The sequence below is a fragment of the Penicillium alfredii genome, assembly GCF_028826965.1.
Source record: "Penicillium alfredii strain IBT 34128 chromosome Unknown utg000001l_segment0_segment0, whole genome shotgun sequence".
Classification (NCBI taxonomy): domain Eukaryota; kingdom Fungi; phylum Ascomycota; class Eurotiomycetes; order Eurotiales; family Aspergillaceae; genus Penicillium; species Penicillium alfredii.
The window spans coordinates 746,924-763,814 of NW_026622698.1; the positions used below are offsets into that span (position 1 = coordinate 746,924).

Genomic DNA, 16,891 nt, shown 5'->3' on the forward strand with positions numbered 1-16,891 from the left:
ATACGGCATACGACAACATTCAACGCGCCGTGGGTAGAGTGGATCAAATCATTGCAGCTTGCTCAGACAAACTAGACAACGTGCTAGTCATCGATGGAGACAAGACGCTGGCGGCAGAAGACGGCGGACCTCTATTTTGGGAACGGGTTTCCTTTCCTCGGAGATCATTTTGACACACCTCTCCCTTGAAGGAACTCTTTGGTGGCCCTCTAAATTACTCGGATAGTGCATTCCGCCAAGCGATGCTCTTATGTGACGAGGCCATCGACGACAAGGAATTTGAGAGGATCTGCGCCGAGGTGGCCTCGACTATGACAATTCATATAGACTTCGTGTCTCTATTGCATCTCATAGCGAATTCAAAGAATGCCCGCGCAGTCGTTGTGACATGTGGCATCCGTCGAATCTGGGATATGATCCTTGAACGAGAGCGTCTTACAGACACCGTGGAGGTCATTGGTGGCGGACGCCTTGTCGATGGCTTTGTTGTCACGCCTGTTGTCAAGATGGTCGTCGTGAATCGTCTACGCAGCTTCCATTGTGCCCGGGTTTGGGGTTTCGGCGACAGCCCGCTGGATCTCGACATGCTCCAAATGGCGAATGGCGAACGAGGCTATCGTCGTGACTGGCAACAAGGACACCCGCAGCCGGAGCATGGATATGATGCTCGAGATGCTCTTGACAATCAGGGGTTTCGGCCATTCGGCCACGACAGGCGTTACTCCCGCACGACGCACCTCCGCGGCTAGACACAGATCGGTTGCCTCTCGTGGACATTACCGCACCAAACTTCGTCGCCACGATTCTTGGCCAGGAAAAACAGGATCCTGTTCGGGTCATTCATGCCACAAAGCGAGCAGCAGTCAAACTGCTATCAACACCAATGAGGAACAAAAGCCTCCCAGACCCGACACTCCACAAGACCTATCAAGACGCCGAATGGTATCTCGGCATAGAGCTGCTCGCCGATCTCATCGGGTTCAAAACCTTTCAATCCCACACGCCCAAGGCTATTTCACAGACGGATACCGACTCTTCCACGAAAAAGAGACATTGGTCGTGGGCGTCATGCGCAGCGGCGAGCCGCTCGCCCTGGGCATAAACGAGTGTTTCCCGCAAGCGATGTTCCTCCATGCGAAAACCCCAGAGGAGATCACTTCCGCACATCTGCGAGGCTGATTCACTCTCTTCTTAGTCGATGCCGTCGTCAACAGCGGCAAGACGGTCCTGGAATTTATTCACCATATCCGCGGGGCTCCATGCCACGGTCCAGATCGTGGTTGTGGCTCGCGTGGTCCAAGACCAGGCTGTTGCTGTCGGCAGCAACCTCATGCAGGAACTCACTCGCTATCCGCGGCTTGGGATGGTTGCGCTACGTGTGTCGGCAAATAAGTATACCGGGCGTGGGACGACGGATACAGGTAACAGGCTGTTCAATACAGTGCACCTGCCCTAAGTCCTGAGGGTCTGATCAGAATATGTACTTGGTGATCATGTACAGAAAATTATGCTGATTGAATTATAGTTATCTGGATGCGGTACGTTGGTCACGCCGAGAGTTAGGGCTGGGAAATTGTATTCTTAAGGAAACCCCAGAACGAAATCCAGCTTTGTCCAAATAGATCTACATGTCTACACTTATTTCCAAAAATTGGCACATTGCCTCGTTACTTTTGTATTGAGAATCGATCGTAAATAAAAAAGGGGGAATCAAAAAAGTAGGTAAACAGCGCCAGGGTATAGCGCCAAAAAGAAATGAAGTGTACATGATTAGACGCATTAGGGGCAATCAGGACAGGTTGACCACTGAGACTCGTGACCTCAAACTTCCAGAAGAAAGAGAAGAAGAGAAAAGAAAAAGAAGTAGTAGGCTTGAAGAGAAGAGAAGAGAAGAGAAGAGAAGAGAAAAGAAAAGAATTGCTCATGTCTTTACGCAAGAGCGTAGGCAAATGCCAGGAAGGCGCCAGCGGCCGCCCAGACGTTGCCGGCCAGCGGCGCGGCAGCGTTGTGTGAGGTCGGCGAGGACGAGGCTTGCGACGGGGCCTGCGTCGCCTCGGGGGCGTCCGAGATGACAGAGTCGGTGGGGGTCTCGGCCGGGGCCGAGGGGCTCAGCGGGGTCGAGCTGGTCACGAAGACCGAGGACGAGGCCGGGTGCGTGGTCGACTTGAAAGAAGGCGTCAGCGTGGACGTGGAGCTGGGCTTCGGGCTCGAGGTCGGGACAACACGCGGGGGCTGGGGCGTCGGGGTCGGGGTGGGAGTCGAGGTGGAGATAGGCGTCTGGGTCGAGGTCGGGGCCACCGTCACGGGCATCCAGTTGAGATCGCTGGCTTGCAGCGTGGAGTGAGCCTCAACGGTGCCCATCTTGGCGTGGCACGAGGCGTAGGTGTTGCCCTTGTAGTCGCACGACACGGACGCGGTGCTAGTGGAACGCGTGAGTAACACAGTTGCGACATTGGCGAAATAAACAATATATTGATGTCCATGCGGCGGGGGATCACTTACTGGCCATCGCCATTATTGTTAACTAGGTGGACGGCGTTCGGCCCGGCGATAGCGGTCATGCCAGGGGCCGGGATGCCACAACTCGTGGGCTGCGGGCAGGTAACAAGGTAGGTGGTCACAGGGCCGTTCTATGTGGATGGTTAGTTGCAAGGTTCAGGATCAACATGCGATCGTCTGATCAACATCTCGGAGTCGGGTCGCGAACTCCACCGCGCACGTACCGAACCCAAAACATTGGCCTGGAGGTCCTTAACGCCCTCGAATCCGGGCAGGAGGAGATTGGCCGAGTGAGCGGCGACGGCAGTAGCGCCGGTAAGAAGAGTCGCAGTGGAGAAACGCATTGTGAGTAAGGGGGATAATCTTTCAAGGCTGAATAAATGGCGTGTGCTGACGGAGTTGGCAATCAAGAAGGAGTGTGTACACAGTACTGGTAGAGTCCACGAATGAAAGAGAGACTGGGGTTTAACGAAAGACTTCAAAAAAGAATGAAAAAGAAGGAGTGACAGCCAGCAGCTTCGAGCCTGGAAGAGAGAAAAGAACGACGAGAGTGCGCCCCAGGGGGGTGCAGCCATAAAAAGACTGCAAAAACCCAGGGCCTCGCCCAGCTATCTTTAGGGGGTCGCCAAGGCTACGTGAGATTGGAACACGGTGCTAGCGGCCAGGCTAGTAGGGCCGGACTGTAACTTGGGCCAGGAACGGCTTCAGGGATTTACGAGCCCATGGGAGGAAAAAAGGAGGTGTTCGCTCTACATCTTGGGCCCTAAACTCATCGTGGTTTAGGGCCCGAGATCCACCGCGCAGGCCCAACTGCAAGGGGAAGGTCGGGCGTTCGTCCTTCAGCCCTTGGGCTTAGCGAGATGGATACAGTGGAGATCACACTTCAATAAGCCCAATTATTCTGCGTATGCTTGGGTTAATCAGAGTATGATAATTAACAATAATATCTCAATATCAGCAACAGTCGAAATTGGTGAATAAGTCAAATCAACAACCGAACCGCCCACGGCCTGTACAGTGTTGGGCATGCAAGATAAATGGCCCTTAGAATATGACTCGACTGTAATCTCCGAGGTCCTGCTCACCTTGGGGCTAAATGATTCAGGGCTCCACAGCCCAGCCCCGTGACGAGCAACACGCCGTTAAACCCAGCGAGGATATAGAAGGGCGTGGCAGAGGACAGCGCGTCAAATAGCCACCCACCTACTTTGGTGAGCACCAGAATCCCTGCCCCGCCATATAACGAGTAGACCCCGGCAATGGACCCTTTCAACTGGGAGAGTTGCAGCAGTTCATTGCCGGTCTCCGCCAGGAGCGGTTGGCTCTCCGGCTCCACGTGGGGCTCGATCCGCCGGTCGGTAGATTTTCGTGAAGACTCGTCGATGTTGACCTGTAAAATCCCATTGCTCAGCACGGCCAAGCTACAGACAATCGCGCCGATCTGACTAATCCCAATCAGGGCCATCACCACAAACACGGCCACGTTGCCACCGGGCCCCTGAAACTGAGGGCTGGGCAGCAGCGGGAATGCCACATAGCCCGCAATTCCCACGAGGGCGCCCACCAGAAGAGGGAAGTGGTAGCGATGCGACTTGTCCGTGAGAAACCCAATGGCTGGAGCGGCGAGCAGGGCAACCAATTGAGACACGCCGGTCAGAATAGACGCCAGGATGTATGCACGCGGACACGCTCGTTTCATATCCCCGAGCCCGGTTCCAGGCTCTGGTTCGTGGTCGTCACATAGACCCGACGCTCGATAGTAGTGGTTAACCGCCAGGGGAATAAATAGCGAGATTCCCACCGACGAAGCACGGGCTACAAACCCTCCGATGTAGCCTAGGCCAATATCGCGATTGCGGAAGCCCAGGAGGAATGCAGTCGTCAATTGATTCCAGTATGGCAGTCTCGGAGGCTGGACATGGGCCACGTGCTGCTCCTCTTCTGACTGTTCCGATGAATGAGAAGAAACATTCGACAGAGCTTTCCACCCTTTCCCTTGCTCCCCCGGAAGATCTCGGAGGCCGACAAAGCAGATGAGACCAATGATCACGGCCACAGCAGCGACCAGGTAGTAGCTGCGCTGGATGGCCTGGGACGGTGAAAGTCCCATTTTCTCGAATCGAGCTGGAAGCGGCAGGAAACCCATCAGTGATACCAGAGCACCGCACCCTGCACACATACCTACAAACCCCGAGAGGCGAGCAGAAGATGAGTCGCGGACAGGGTCAGCTGTGCCTCGGTGGGGTTGGCTGCTGGTCTGTTCCGGCGAGAACGTCTGATCCGAAGGCACAGATATCTGGCACGGTTGGGCACCAAGTGCTCTTCCCGTAATAGTCGGTAAGACTGCGGTGACCATGGTCGACACGGCTGAACCGCCCACACTGAACAACAGCCTTCCCAAAAGAAGCTGCGGATATATATTCGTGGCCTGCACGAAAAGAACCAAAGCGATGGCTATGATTACATAGCCAATAGTACATACCTATAATCGATGAGATACGAGCAGGGTTTGGCAGGACAAGAGGTAGCTCACATGGCGGACCCCGATGCGGTCCGAGAGGACTCCCCAAAGCGGGCAGGCAATCAGTGCCAGCAGTTCATCCGCAAATCCCAAAGTTCCTACAGCATCCCCTTCTCCTTTTTGTAGCCCAATCAGGTCCGTCACCACAAATGAGACGGAGGAATTGATAAAGACCAGAAAGGCGATGGAGAAGGGACAGACGGCCAATAGATAGGTCAAGGTCTGTCCCCACGAGGCAGTAAACAACGCCGAAGCTGAAGCCATGAATATATCCTGGTCATCACTCACGACCACACACTTGGATGAGGATAAGACAAAGTCAAGGTGGATGTCAAACAGCTGAGCTGGGAGATGCTCCGATGATGCTTGGTGGGGATGCTATCACATGACCATCAGATAAACATGGAGTATGTCTTTGTGCCTCGGGGCATTTGTCCTTGCATACAACTTTGGGAACTTTGCTTCTATATCAAATATATGTTGACTGTCTGTAGAGGAAATGACAGAGCCAACAAATTATGTCAGACCTGCTCCTCGGTGGAAAAGCGAAGAATGAGGATTGGCCATAAGTAGGTCCAAAGTAAAAGATTCCCCTTCGGCCACCAAGGAAACATGAACACACTGAAAATCCTCTCTTACTTTAATCAGACTCAAGTCCTTCTATCAAAGCACTTCCTGTCTCTCCTTGAATATCAACATCGACCTGTGGCCTCTTCTGAATGGCACGTGCACAGCTCAGCTGACGTAAGATTGCGGAGAGCCGTTACTGTGGAAAGCTGTCCAGATCAAGCATCCCCCTCCGTCGCATGTCATCCTGAGCTGTCTTGCCCGCTCTGGTCCATGACCTTCGACTTGTTCCTATCAGTCGATAGACATGAGACTGGCCGCCTACACCGGGGTAAGTAGCCTTCCTGCGCCAGAAGTGACTCCCGCTGACTTGACTTGCAGGCCTCGGTGGCCCTGGCCACCGGCGTGTTTCTGAAAGCTCTCCATCAGAGAGCAAATTTCTATTCAGCGTGCGTTTATCTTTCTCAAAGTAGTGCGAATCTTATGGTGAGTCGGATCTCTGTCAAGCCAGCCGGCTATCAAGTTGGCTGTCGCCGCCACCCCATGTCCAAACTGACTGTGGCTAACAATCCACCGGCGCCGTAGATTCTCACCAACCTCTGCCTTCTGGCCACGGGGTTTCTCCTCTTTTGGCTGCAGCGACTTCTCTACGGACCCTTGCGACCGATTGAAACCGAACAACTCTACGAGCGCGCGTGGTTCGCCGTCACCGAGACATGTCTGGCCATGACCATCTTTCGGGGAGAACTGGGAGGTTGGTTTTTGGTCATGTTCATCTCGCTTTTAGTTGGGAAAGTCTGGGGTTGGATTGGGGAGGGTCGCGTGGAATATCTCGAACAACAACCCCCGCCAATCCGCGTCTGTTCCACATTCGGCTGGCGGTCTCCCTGATACTGTCGGTTATGTTCAATTCGTTTATGCTGCAGTATTGCATCACAACCGTCATTCACCAGGCGCGGCCCGATATGATGGTGATGTTTGGGTTTGAGTTCGCCATCCTGTCGATCCTGTCGACTTCTACCGCCGCCCGGTACGCAATCGCCCTGGTGGAAATCTACATCTCCCGCCAGCAGCTGAACGCCAAGATGGAGGAGCGTCGAAACGAGATTCGCGCCGCTCGATTGGAAGCCATTCGCGAGCATGCGCGTTCTGGGGCCAGTGCACCCCCGACCGACCTGCCTGACGAGAACGATGTGAATGAACTGGAGTTTGACGTGCCAGGTTGGGAAGAGAAGGGTCGTTGGGTGTTCTACCTAGACCTCCTGACCGATTTCCTGAAATTGACAGTCTATCTGACGTTCTTTGCCATTCTTCTTACTTTCTACGGCCTGCCCATCCATATCCTGCGGGATGTCGTCGTGACCATCCGCTCATTTGCTCGTCGGATCATGGACTTCCTTCGGTACCGGAATGCAACAAGGGATATGAACGAGAGATATCCGAATGCTACTGCGGAAGAGGTTGCCCGAGAGGATGTCTGTATCATCTGCCGCGAGGAGATGATTCCGGCACAGCCAGCGCCAGAGGCTGGCGAGGCCGGCGCCCAACCGGCACCAAATGCACCCCGTGTCCCTGATCGTCTACGTCCCAAGAAATTGCCGTGTGGTCACATCTTGCACTTTGCATGCCTCCGCAGCTGGCTAGAGAGGCAGCAGAACTGCCCTACCTGCCGTCGTCCAGTGCTGGTTCCCTCACGTACCCAAGTTGCTGCTGGGACTGATGCCAACAGACCTGACAACGGCGGTGGTGCGCAGAATTTTCCTGGAGGTAACCTACCACCTGGCCAGCCCGGTGCCCAGGCAGATGGAGCGCCTCGAGCTCGGGTGTATCAGTTCGGCCCCTTCCGTATTGGCTTCGGTGCTGTGCGTGGGGATCTTCTTCAAAACCTCCATCAGCAAATCCACCAGGGAAATGGCCCTCTACAACCTGCGGTAAATGCCAATCCGGCCGGTCCCCGTCAAATCGGTTTCGGTTTCGGTTTCGGACGTCGTCCCGCTGCTCCCAGCACACCCACCACGCCAGCCGGGACTTCCAGCGCTGCCGATATCCAAACGCAGTTGCAACAAATAGAGCAACGAATTACTCAGGAGATTAACTCCCTTCGTGCGGCCGCACAGCATTTGCACCATGTCCGCTCGCTCCAGTTGGAATTAGAGCGAGCGCGCCTTGAACAAGCGGGTTCTCTCGCCCAAGCAGCCTCCTTTTCCAACTCTACCCCTGGTGCCCCTGTCACCTCATCGTTTACGACGCACCGTCAGTTTGTTTCGAGCCCAGAGACGGCCACGCTAGGCTCTGGAGATCCCCGCCTCCCGGAGGGGCTCAGTATTCCTCCCGGCTGGAATCTTATTCCTCTTCACTCTGCCGAGCAAGGCGTGGGTGTCACGCAAGCTGCAAGCCCTGTGCCTACTTCGGAAAATCCACCGACGGCGCCGGCACCAAACCTTGGTGTCGCTTCCCAGCCAGCTGCAGCTTCGGGGGCCACTGCTTCGCCCGAGAACCGTAGTGAAACCGCACAAGCGTCTTTCGGCGCAACCACTGGCGAAGCAACAGCAGCCCCCGTCGCAGATAACTTACCCCAGTGGGGGTCTGCAGCGACCGAGGCCTCAACCGATCGTTCACTATCACCCTCGCAGGAATGGACTGATGTTCCCTTTGAACAAGCATCCGAGGCAGGGCCCGCCAGTGGTGAAGGCTCTACTAAGGTTGTTGCTGACCACAGCGAGCCTACTGAGTCTTCATCTAAAGGCAAAGGCCGTGCAGCGACGGTAGAGGAGGCCGTAGATGACGAGGCGTCATGATCGAGTGCATTTTATAACCCCTTGTATTCTTCATAGTTGGCCCGAGCCTTCCAAGTTGCTCTCGGTCACATTCCCCAAGTCTTTGGATCAGCGTTGCATGGCGTTCTTTGAGCAAAACATCATACCCGGATTTATTGTTGTTTATTTCTTATTTCTCCTACATCATGATTGGAATTTCTCGGGATCTTCGTTATAGACAAATCAAGAGATGTATAGGCCACAGTGTTGTGTACGCACGGCATATTGGCTGCAATGTTGGCCTAAAAGCGGGGGCGGCCAAGGCACCAAAAACTATGGTCGACTTGGTCAACGATTGTCATCCTATTTTCATCCCATCTCCATGTCTATCTTTTTATAGTGTTGGATCGATGTGTCCAGTGTTTTGGCTCTTGTGTGTCGCCCGTGCAGCCGATCTCTTGTCAACATGCATCGAGTGCATTCAGCGCCCGTGCGGGTCCCTTGCCCCAGGGTGCCTAGCATTTTTTGTTCGACCCTTCTTCGCGAGTCATTTCCCGCCAAAATGAAGCTCCTTGGGGGTTTTAGATGCTTACAAGCTGGTGATTCGCATCAGCTGCTTTCGTCATCCGCGTATGGAAGCGAACCGCCCCCAAGCCCACCGCAGATCCACCGCCCATTTGTCAGTGGTTGATTCGCCCCGCGATACGTACGCCTTGGTGTCTCTAACGTCGTAAGGCACACAGCCTTCCAACATTCGAATCAGGAAGAGATCGCCTTCCTTGTTACAAATTTGCCTTCTGTCCTCGGCCACCCAGAAAATACAGGCATACGCTCACGTTTATGCCTTGTTCCTCATGGTAACCCAGCAGCTGATGCAATGGTGATCTTATTTTGAGTATGTGGAAAGCTGACCTGGTATTCGCATCATCTGCGATGCATGCCGTGGCACATCCTTCACCCCCTGGCGTCTCTGTAGCCGTTGTCGCGTGGTCTCCGCATCGAGGCTAACCGTTCATCTTGTACGACAGGCGACCTCTCCGCGCATAACAATTCACCTGGCCGCCGTCCATGCTTCTCCCACGGCGATCGGTCCTCTTTTTTGGCTTCTGCTTTTTTCTCGTTCTCTTCCTGACGACGCGCAACCTGTCACAGCCATGGGCCAATGTGCAACAGGTCGTGGGTCTGGGCGATGTGATTGACTCACCGGCGGGCAAGACGGGGTCTAGGAGTGCGACTGCCGGGCAGCCAGATCAAGACTCGTTCGCATCTCAGCCGAAGTTCGTGCCGGGTATTCCCAACCCACCCGGGCAGAACTATTCCAAGGTTGTGGTATTGTCGCAGACCAAGGAAGAGGATACCAGCTGGGTTGACCAATTAACTGATTGGCAGTCCGCCAAGTATGTCGTCGATGATAGCTCCGCTCCACTTCATCCGCCAGCAAACAAGGGCCACGAAGTCATGGTATACCTTACCTACATCATCGACCATTACGACAAACTCCCCGACGTCGCAGTGTTCATGCACGCCCATAAGACCGCCTGGCACAATGACCCACTCCTCAACGGTGATTCTTCCCAGGTTCTTCGGCGGCTCAGCTTGGATCGCGTGATCCGGGAAGGATACATGAACACCCGGTGTGCCGGTGGACCCGGATGTCCGGACTGGATGCACCTAGGTGCTGCCGAAGAGAATGAGTTCAAGCAGGAGGAAGTTATGCTGGCCCGGTCCTGGGGCGAACTGTTCCCGGACGAGCCGATCCCTTCGGTGTTGGCCCAGCCGTGCTGTGCCCAATTTGCCCTGTCTGGGCAGCGGATTCGCTCCATTCCCCGCGCGCGCTTCATTTTCTACCGCGACTGGTTACTCTCAACTGCGCTGAGTGACTTCATTACCGGCCGCGTATGGGAGTACATTTGGCAATTCGTGTTCACGGGCAAACATTCCGTCTGTCCAGTCGAAAGTGTGTGCCTCTGCGACGGCTATGGCTTCTGCTTCGGTGGCCCCGACGAGTTTGATGCCTACCGGTCTCTCGAGAGCCAGCAAAATGAGCTGCGGAACTCTCTCGAGAATTGGGATTCCCTGTCCGAGGATATTGAATCCGCTCGCGAGAAGGACGAACTCAATGAGTCGACTCCTCTGGAAGTCCCGGAAGTGGGCCAAAATTCTCAAATGATCCGTGAGCTGGCGAAATTGGAGAAGAATGTCACCGACATACTTAATGCGGCCATTGAGCGTGGCAACAACCCCAAGTACCGAGCCCAGGAGGCCGGTCGTCCTTGGAACGAAGGCGATGGGTTTTGATTATTATTATTTTGAATTTGAATTTGAAGGATTTCAGCGTGCGATCTCTTGCCGTATATCTCACGGGGTCTAATGGCGTTTCGAATCATCTTGTGTCGATTGGAGCAGCCTATGTTTTCTTTCCATCTGTTTCAATTTTGGGCAAATACTCTGGGCTGCGATGTGCCGTGAGTCAATTTATGACAGTTCTTATTTCTCTTGACATCAAACTGTACAACATCAAACTTTAAATATCCTTATACTGTGCAACTATTACCAGCCAGCAGAGATGTGTAGTTTGTAGATCGATGTTGTCCACCTACTAGGTCCGCACAAGCCCTACTGATTTTCCAGACCACAATAAAACAAAATCATGTCACGTGATAATCACGTGAAAATGAAGAGGTTTGCACTGTCTGCTGTTCCTTCAAACTACGCAAACATCCTCCTCGCAACAATCGCCTGTCGCGTCGCCTGCTTATCAGTTCGAGGTCCACGAGCTTCCGTACCTGGTGTCTTCTCCCTCCACACTCTGATACTCTTCTCACAACCCCCTGTTGGGGTGTGGCGTTGTGAGGATCGAGTGTGGTCTCCTTGCAACCACCCGAGAGCTATCTAGCTAAGCCGCCCGTTATACCGAGGAATTACTTGTTGCTCTGTCGTTAGACTCGATTCCTGCCACTGCCTGCTGGGAGAGCTTTTCATTTGTTTCTAGCTGCAGCTCCAAGGTCAAACATTGCCATATTAGTTGTGTCAAACTTAGTGGCTGCGCGATTACGATCAACCCACCGAATTGCCGAGCTATCAGCTTATCGCATCGAATAGCGCGAAGTACTCTACGCCAAACTGACACCATGACATCCTCATCTTCGAACAGCCACCCTCCGCCTGCCACGTCCTCGACCGATCTTCCTACTCAATCATCTACAAGTTCGTCACACCTCGATCCGAATGCGCAACTGGCGAACAGTGGATATGCGCCGAATGATAACCAGCTTGCGGGCTTAGTCGAAGCGGCCACTGCTGCTGCGGATCAAGATATCTCCCAATGGACCGCAGCTGCAGCCGTCGCCGCTGCCGCAGGAGCCGCAAGCCATAATCACCAGTTGGACGGGTATGGCGCGGACATGCACCTCACTGATGACGGATTCGGCGATGCAAATTTTGGCACGGGCATGGCGAGTGGCAGACATCTGAGAGTGCCCGGTAACAACGAGCACTCTCAGTCGCCAGGCCTGTCACGAACCGTCTCCAAAAAGCGGAAACGAAACGACGATAATTTGGACCCGGCATTGACCAGTCCTGGTCTGGGCGCGTCGCAACACGCACAGTCGCATTCGTCGCAACAGAATTCGCAGGGGTATAGTGGCGACGGACTGGATATTCGGGCTGTGCCGCCGCAGTCGCTGTCAGAAGCGCGCGCGGTGGGCGTTCATTCTGCTGCTGCGCTGTTCCGCCAGCCCTCGAGCAACAAAAAGTATACTCGGCCGCCGATGTCGAAACTGTTCACGTCGCTTGAACTTTCTCCGGAGAATTTCTTGCATCTGCAAGCCGCCGCTAAGGGGTATATGTTGAATGATCAGCATCCGGAGAGGCGGGATTGCGTGGGCCAGCGAGGCAAGGGTGATACCGAGATGGTCAAACTACGCCTGTGGAACTGTGTTCGTCACTTCCTGGAGGCCGAGGGCAACGGCGAACGGTTCTTCGGCGAAAACGTTATCAATGAAGGCATGGGTCCTCGAACATACATTTGGCCGCGTGACCAGCAGAAGATCATATCTTTGGTTATTCCTCTGTTGCGACGCATGGTCACCAACGAACGCCAACGCCAATATGCAATCGAAACCCGGAAAGGAGGTGGCTCCGATGATCGACGACGCCGGAGAACCGACGAGGGGTTCCATAATTTGGATAGCCCACGGTTCTCGCCCGAGCAGTCCCTCCAAATGCACACTCAGGCCCATCGTCCGGACGACTTAGGACAGGCGATGCCGCCGCCACCTCCCCCGCAACAGCCGATGGGCTCAGATCAGCAGACCATGGATCTCGGGCTCACTGATCTTCTCTTGGATGGATACCCGATGGACTGGAACGAAATCACGCGATCGTACGACATGTACAATCAAGACTTTGAGCTTGATAATCTATGGTCTCTATCTGGCCTTCAGCAGTCCGACTGGCGCGGGCTGGTCGCCGCCATCGATAGTCACTATCATACCATTCACAGCGGCGACTATAATTGCCCGCCTGGTTGCGAGGACGCCAATATTGACCGCATTATTCATGCTAACACTACATCTGCCCTGCCCTGGCGGATTGGGGGAGGTCGCAATCTTCCTGCTCGGGATGAATTGTAAGTATTAACATGATGATCACTTGCATGTTGCACTTGGATCCGTGCTAACATTTTCAACAGCGCCAGCAGCATCACCCGCGATGTTTCGCGAATCATTCGCGAAAACATCGCCGCAAGACACGGCGGCGCTCCACCCCCACGAACAGCCGATCACCAATTCCACCATCCCCAGCAACCTTTCACCGCCGACAACTCTCAAAACCAAACATCTCTGCGTGTCAACATCCTCCAGCACGGCAAGCGCATTCTTTCCCGTCTCGATTTACTAGCCGGCCAGTACCCCAGCATCGACAGCGTCAAGCAAGCGATTTTGCGCCGCTTCCCAGGCCAGATCCCCGGCCTTCCTTTCGTGCCGGACTCTGAGAATCTCGACCCGGCTGCCCAGGAAGCTCGCGAGTCTGTCGCTGCCGCTGAGTGGAGAGTGAAGGTCTGGCTGCCGGACGGGCTTATTACTGTCCAGAATCAGAAGGACTGGACTATCGCCTTGCTTTCGGCTGAGACGGTGGACTGGATGGATGGGGATTTGAAGGTGCTGGTTGAGGTTGACGGAGCCAGTGAGCAGCAGTAGAACTGGTCTTGTTTCCTCTTCCTCTCTCTCTCCCTCACTGGTCATCGAGGCTTCTTCTTCGATCCCGTTCTATTATTTCCTCTTTTCTTGTATGATTAGTGTCTGATGAATTGGGTGCTCTCTCTCCTCCCTTTTCTCTCTGTGTCCGCTTTCGCCCCCTTTTTACTTTCGATCTTATCATGATGTGGGCTTATTTATTGGGCGTCGTGTTGGGATGGTGTCATTGCAGTGCAAGGGACGGGGACGGAAAAGCGATTAGATGTGTGTGCTATTTATTGACTTGAATAATACCCTGTTTGTTTATGCCTCCTTTCCTCTCCCAATATGTAGCTTCTCGATCCAGTGTCATTGTGACTAAATCGCAGTTCAATGCGTTGACTCAGTGGACACGATGACCTTCTATATGGCAATCGAATAGCTTAGGAAATATCCAAGTTCAAAAGAAGTCCATGTCTCGTAATACAGCTGGAGGGTAATAATGATAATGATGATGAGGGTCTGAGAAACAGAAAAAGCAATACACGGATACGTCTACTCCCCAAGTCAAGCCCAAACAAAATCGTCAACTCCGTTCTATACGCCATGTAACGACCAAGCCCAAAGATAGAAAACAAAGGAAACAGTGTTATAGGTGGTGCCCACTCGGCTACGCTCATTTGTTGTGTACAAAGAGCGTACGCAACGAGTCCCAGTGGTCCGAGTCGGCGTAGCTGTAATCCCGGTTATTAGTATTTAGGCAAATATATTTCAAAAGGAAAAGAATCAACAAGAGAGAGAAAATAAATAAAAAAAAGAGACATACATGTAGACCATGCTACTCCGCAGACTCGACACCAGGGTCTCCGGGTACCAGCGGAAAATGTACATGACAAACGCCCAGCTCAGACTGGCGAAGACGGGCCAGGCATTATCCGTGATCTGTGTGCGGGCCTCGGGCGTGATGAGCGAAGAGAGAGGGTGCATGTCGGGCTGGACAGCAAGCTTGGCGAGAGACAGCATCACACGGGCGAAGACGTAGATGACAATCTAAATAAACAAGGTTAGCTCTCCCATTTCACTTATTTATCCTTGCATGAAGCTCCTTTGCTCCCACTTGTTCCCATACCTGCTGGCTGACACTCCCCGGCTGTCGCCCGAACACTGCATACCCGCCCAGCAGGCCTGCAAAGAAACTGTCATATCGGCCCTCCTTCGACCCACTTGGGTTGAGATTCCGGAGAATGATCATGGAGGCCTTGTAGATAACGGCGAAGGTGGAGAGGTTCCGCGCATGCTGGCGCGTAGCTTTAAAGACGAGCTTGAGCTTTTCCCGGAATCTATGGGCCACAGATAATCAGTAAGCCGAGCAGTCCGCAAATATTTCAGAAAAAGGAAGAGTAGAACATACGTTCCGGATCGGAAAAGAAGAATCATTCTATACTCCGGCCAAAGCCAGAAAACCAGTCAGCCAACCCGGGGTTATGGAGGTTTGCCGGGTGGTTCCGACCCAAGTCGACCTACACCAGCGCATGCGGGAACCGCACTTTGGATCCGTAGACGATACCATTGCGCGCGCCTTTTACTAGCGAGAGTACCGGCTGCAGATCAGGGTTGAGGGCGAGTGTTTCCAGACGGGACTATCGGTGGGTGTAGGTTAGCGGTGTTTATCTCTCCATGTCATTACCAGACCTCGGGAAGCGGGTATCTCTCACCAGGATCGCATCCATAGCGTCTGGGGGACCTCCGGGACAGGTCGGACTCGGATTCTGGGGAGGAAGCTAGATGGATACACCGTATGATCGGACCGGAGGGACATGAAGAGGAAAGGAGAGAGGGACGCAGACTCCCAGCGGCACTTTGCTCGGTTCCGCATCGAGACGGGCCTCGGCATGTGAGAGCCGAGACGTCATGTCACGTGGCGGTGCATTTATTTCGATCTTATTTATATTGATGCTATTTAGTAAACGACTAGATTAATTTGCAAGTTCGTTATGTAGATTTCTTTTATTTGAATTGCATAAGAGGGTGGGTAGCGGCAACACATGGCATGGTGACCCAGAACATCCATGGATGTATATCCGCTAGCTCTGTATATGTATACATCATCGGCGCATTATTTGGATCACTTTTGGCCTACATTAGACGAAATAAATATGCATATATGCATCCGATTGGATAAATATCTAGACAATCAACTTTTCCATGCCGGTCAAAAACCCCGACAACAGAAGCACAAGCACAACCCCATCCGCCTAAACGCCTGGAACAACAGAAGAAGACAGTCAAGCTCTAGTCGGTCCGCGCCCGCTTGTGGCCCTCGTCCTCCGACACCTCGTCGACATCCATCATGTCCTCGTCCTCGTCCGACTCCATGCCAGCGCGGCGCTTGAGACCCTTCATCTTGCGGGTCTGCAGGCCGCCCAGATCCTGCTTGGTGAGGTGAACACGGCCGACCTTGTCGCCGACGGCATCCATGCTGATGTTTTTGTGCTTGGGCTTGATCTCCTCGTTGGGCCGCTTGCCCTGCTTCATAGCTTCCTTCATGGCCTCGGGCGCGGCCTGGCGCACACGGCCGATCTTGAAATCGAACTTGGGGCCGATCTCCTCCAGCTCGATGCGTGGCAGCTTGTGGCCGCTGCGCTTGGTGACGATCTTGTACCAGCGCAGGTGCACCACGGGTGACAGTCCATCGCGCGGCTCCTCGGCGCCCACCATCAGGATGTACTGCAGGCCCTCGACGTCGATACGGTCCGTCTCCTCACCCTTGAACATATCCAGGAACATGCTCTTGAGCGCCACGTGTGCGGCTGATGTTGGGTCGTCCCACGGACTCCCCGCGAACAGCATCATGGGGCGCATCCCCAGCCCAACGTGCATAACCAGTTCGTTTATTGGCGGGATGCGGTCGCCGTCGGCCGGTGGCAGCAGCATCAGCTCGCACAGGTCAAGAAGCTGCGAGTTGAAAATCCGGGCCAGCGTCACACAGTTTGGTCGCTTCTTGTTGCTACTTCCGAACACCACCAGGCCGCAGTCGTTTTTGTTGGCCAGGAACTCCAGGCTCTCTGTGTTCTCGAACGGGTGGATGTTCTCATTTTTCTTGTGGAACAGCACCGAGTGTGGTTTCGTCAGCGAGTGGAAGGTTTTGAGCACCGTGTCCAGCATTTGTGGGCATTTTGTTCCGTGCAGTATCAGCGTCCGCTTCGGCGGCTCGATGAGTTGCGGCTCCCGCGCTTTCAGGATGCGCGCAGTGCGCGGGTTCTTGGGTTTCCTGCAAGGTGTATCAGTCAATGAAAATGGAGCAGACGGCATGAGTTTTGAGCGTACACTTCTCGCAACATGGTGGTGTGGTTGTGGTCGAAGTCGAAAAG

At 53.9% G+C, this 16,891-nt stretch overlaps 9 protein-coding genes across 9 annotated transcripts; 5 read left to right on the forward strand and 4 right to left on the reverse strand.

Annotated features, from left to right (window-relative positions):
- Window positions 1-242: 242 nt before the first annotated feature.
- On the forward strand, window positions 243-1,102 carry NUU61_000282 (HAD family hydrolase; the record flags this gene model as incomplete). The annotated part of the gene is made up of 2 exons (XM_056650866.1): window positions 243-717; window positions 756-1,102. 2 exons carry the CDS (start codon window positions 243-245, stop codon window positions 1,100-1,102), a joined length of 822 nt encoding a protein of 273 aa, XP_056515716.1.
- Window positions 1,103-1,198: 96 nt separating this feature from the next.
- On the forward strand, window positions 1,199-1,456 carry NUU61_000283 (uncharacterized protein; the record flags this gene model as incomplete). The annotated part of the gene is made up of 1 exon (XM_056650867.1): window positions 1,199-1,456. One exon carries the CDS (start codon window positions 1,199-1,201, stop codon window positions 1,454-1,456), a length of 258 nt encoding a protein of 85 aa, XP_056515717.1.
- A 473-nt stretch (window positions 1,457-1,929) lies between these two features.
- Window positions 1,930-2,843, reverse strand: NUU61_000284 (uncharacterized protein; the record flags this gene model as incomplete). The annotated part of the gene is made up of 3 exons (XM_056650868.1): window positions 1,930-2,419; window positions 2,503-2,630; window positions 2,724-2,843. The coding sequence occupies 3 exons, from the start codon at window positions 2,841-2,843 to the stop codon at window positions 1,930-1,932; spliced, it is 738 nt and encodes a 245-aa protein (XP_056515718.1).
- A 737-nt stretch (window positions 2,844-3,580) lies between these two features.
- On the reverse strand, window positions 3,581-5,284 carry NUU61_000285 (putative MFS transporter; the record flags this gene model as incomplete). Its single annotated transcript, XM_056650869.1, has 3 exons — window positions 3,581-4,623; window positions 4,681-4,981; window positions 5,033-5,284. 3 exons carry the CDS (start codon window positions 5,282-5,284, stop codon window positions 3,581-3,583), a joined length of 1,596 nt encoding a protein of 531 aa, XP_056515719.1.
- Window positions 5,285-5,894: 610 nt separating this feature from the next.
- Window positions 5,895-8,385, forward strand: hrdA (E3 ubiquitin-protein ligase HRD1; the record flags this gene model as incomplete). The annotated part of the gene is made up of 4 exons (XM_056650870.1): window positions 5,895-5,918; window positions 5,969-6,073; window positions 6,173-6,445; window positions 6,514-8,385. 4 exons carry the CDS (start codon window positions 5,895-5,897, stop codon window positions 8,383-8,385), a joined length of 2,274 nt encoding a protein of 757 aa, XP_056515720.1.
- A 1,026-nt stretch (window positions 8,386-9,411) lies between these two features.
- NUU61_000287 (uncharacterized protein) lies at window positions 9,412-10,641 on the forward strand (the record flags this gene model as incomplete). Its single annotated transcript, XM_056650871.1, has 1 exon — window positions 9,412-10,641. One exon carries the CDS (start codon window positions 9,412-9,414, stop codon window positions 10,639-10,641), a length of 1,230 nt encoding a protein of 409 aa, XP_056515721.1.
- An 833-nt stretch (window positions 10,642-11,474) lies between these two features.
- On the forward strand, window positions 11,475-13,544 carry NUU61_000288 (uncharacterized protein; the record flags this gene model as incomplete). Its single annotated transcript, XM_056650872.1, has 2 exons — window positions 11,475-12,973; window positions 13,037-13,544. The coding sequence occupies 2 exons, from the start codon at window positions 11,475-11,477 to the stop codon at window positions 13,542-13,544; spliced, it is 2,007 nt and encodes a 668-aa protein (XP_056515722.1).
- Window positions 13,545-14,196: 652 nt separating this feature from the next.
- Window positions 14,197-15,250, reverse strand: NUU61_000289 (Tim17/Tim22/Tim23/Pmp24 family protein; the record flags this gene model as incomplete). Its single annotated transcript, XM_056650873.1, has 6 exons — window positions 14,197-14,254; window positions 14,347-14,570; window positions 14,650-14,860; window positions 14,932-14,958; window positions 15,045-15,160; window positions 15,236-15,250. 6 exons carry the CDS (start codon window positions 15,248-15,250, stop codon window positions 14,197-14,199), a joined length of 651 nt encoding a protein of 216 aa, XP_056515723.1.
- Window positions 15,251-15,812: 562 nt separating this feature from the next.
- NUU61_000290 (rRNA-binding ribosome biosynthesis protein RPF2) lies at window positions 15,813-16,861 on the reverse strand (the record flags this gene model as incomplete). The annotated part of the gene is made up of 2 exons (XM_056650874.1): window positions 15,813-16,791; window positions 16,848-16,861. The coding sequence occupies 2 exons, from the start codon at window positions 16,859-16,861 to the stop codon at window positions 15,813-15,815; spliced, it is 993 nt and encodes a 330-aa protein (XP_056515724.1).
- Between the last annotated feature and the right edge of the window lie 30 nt (window positions 16,862-16,891).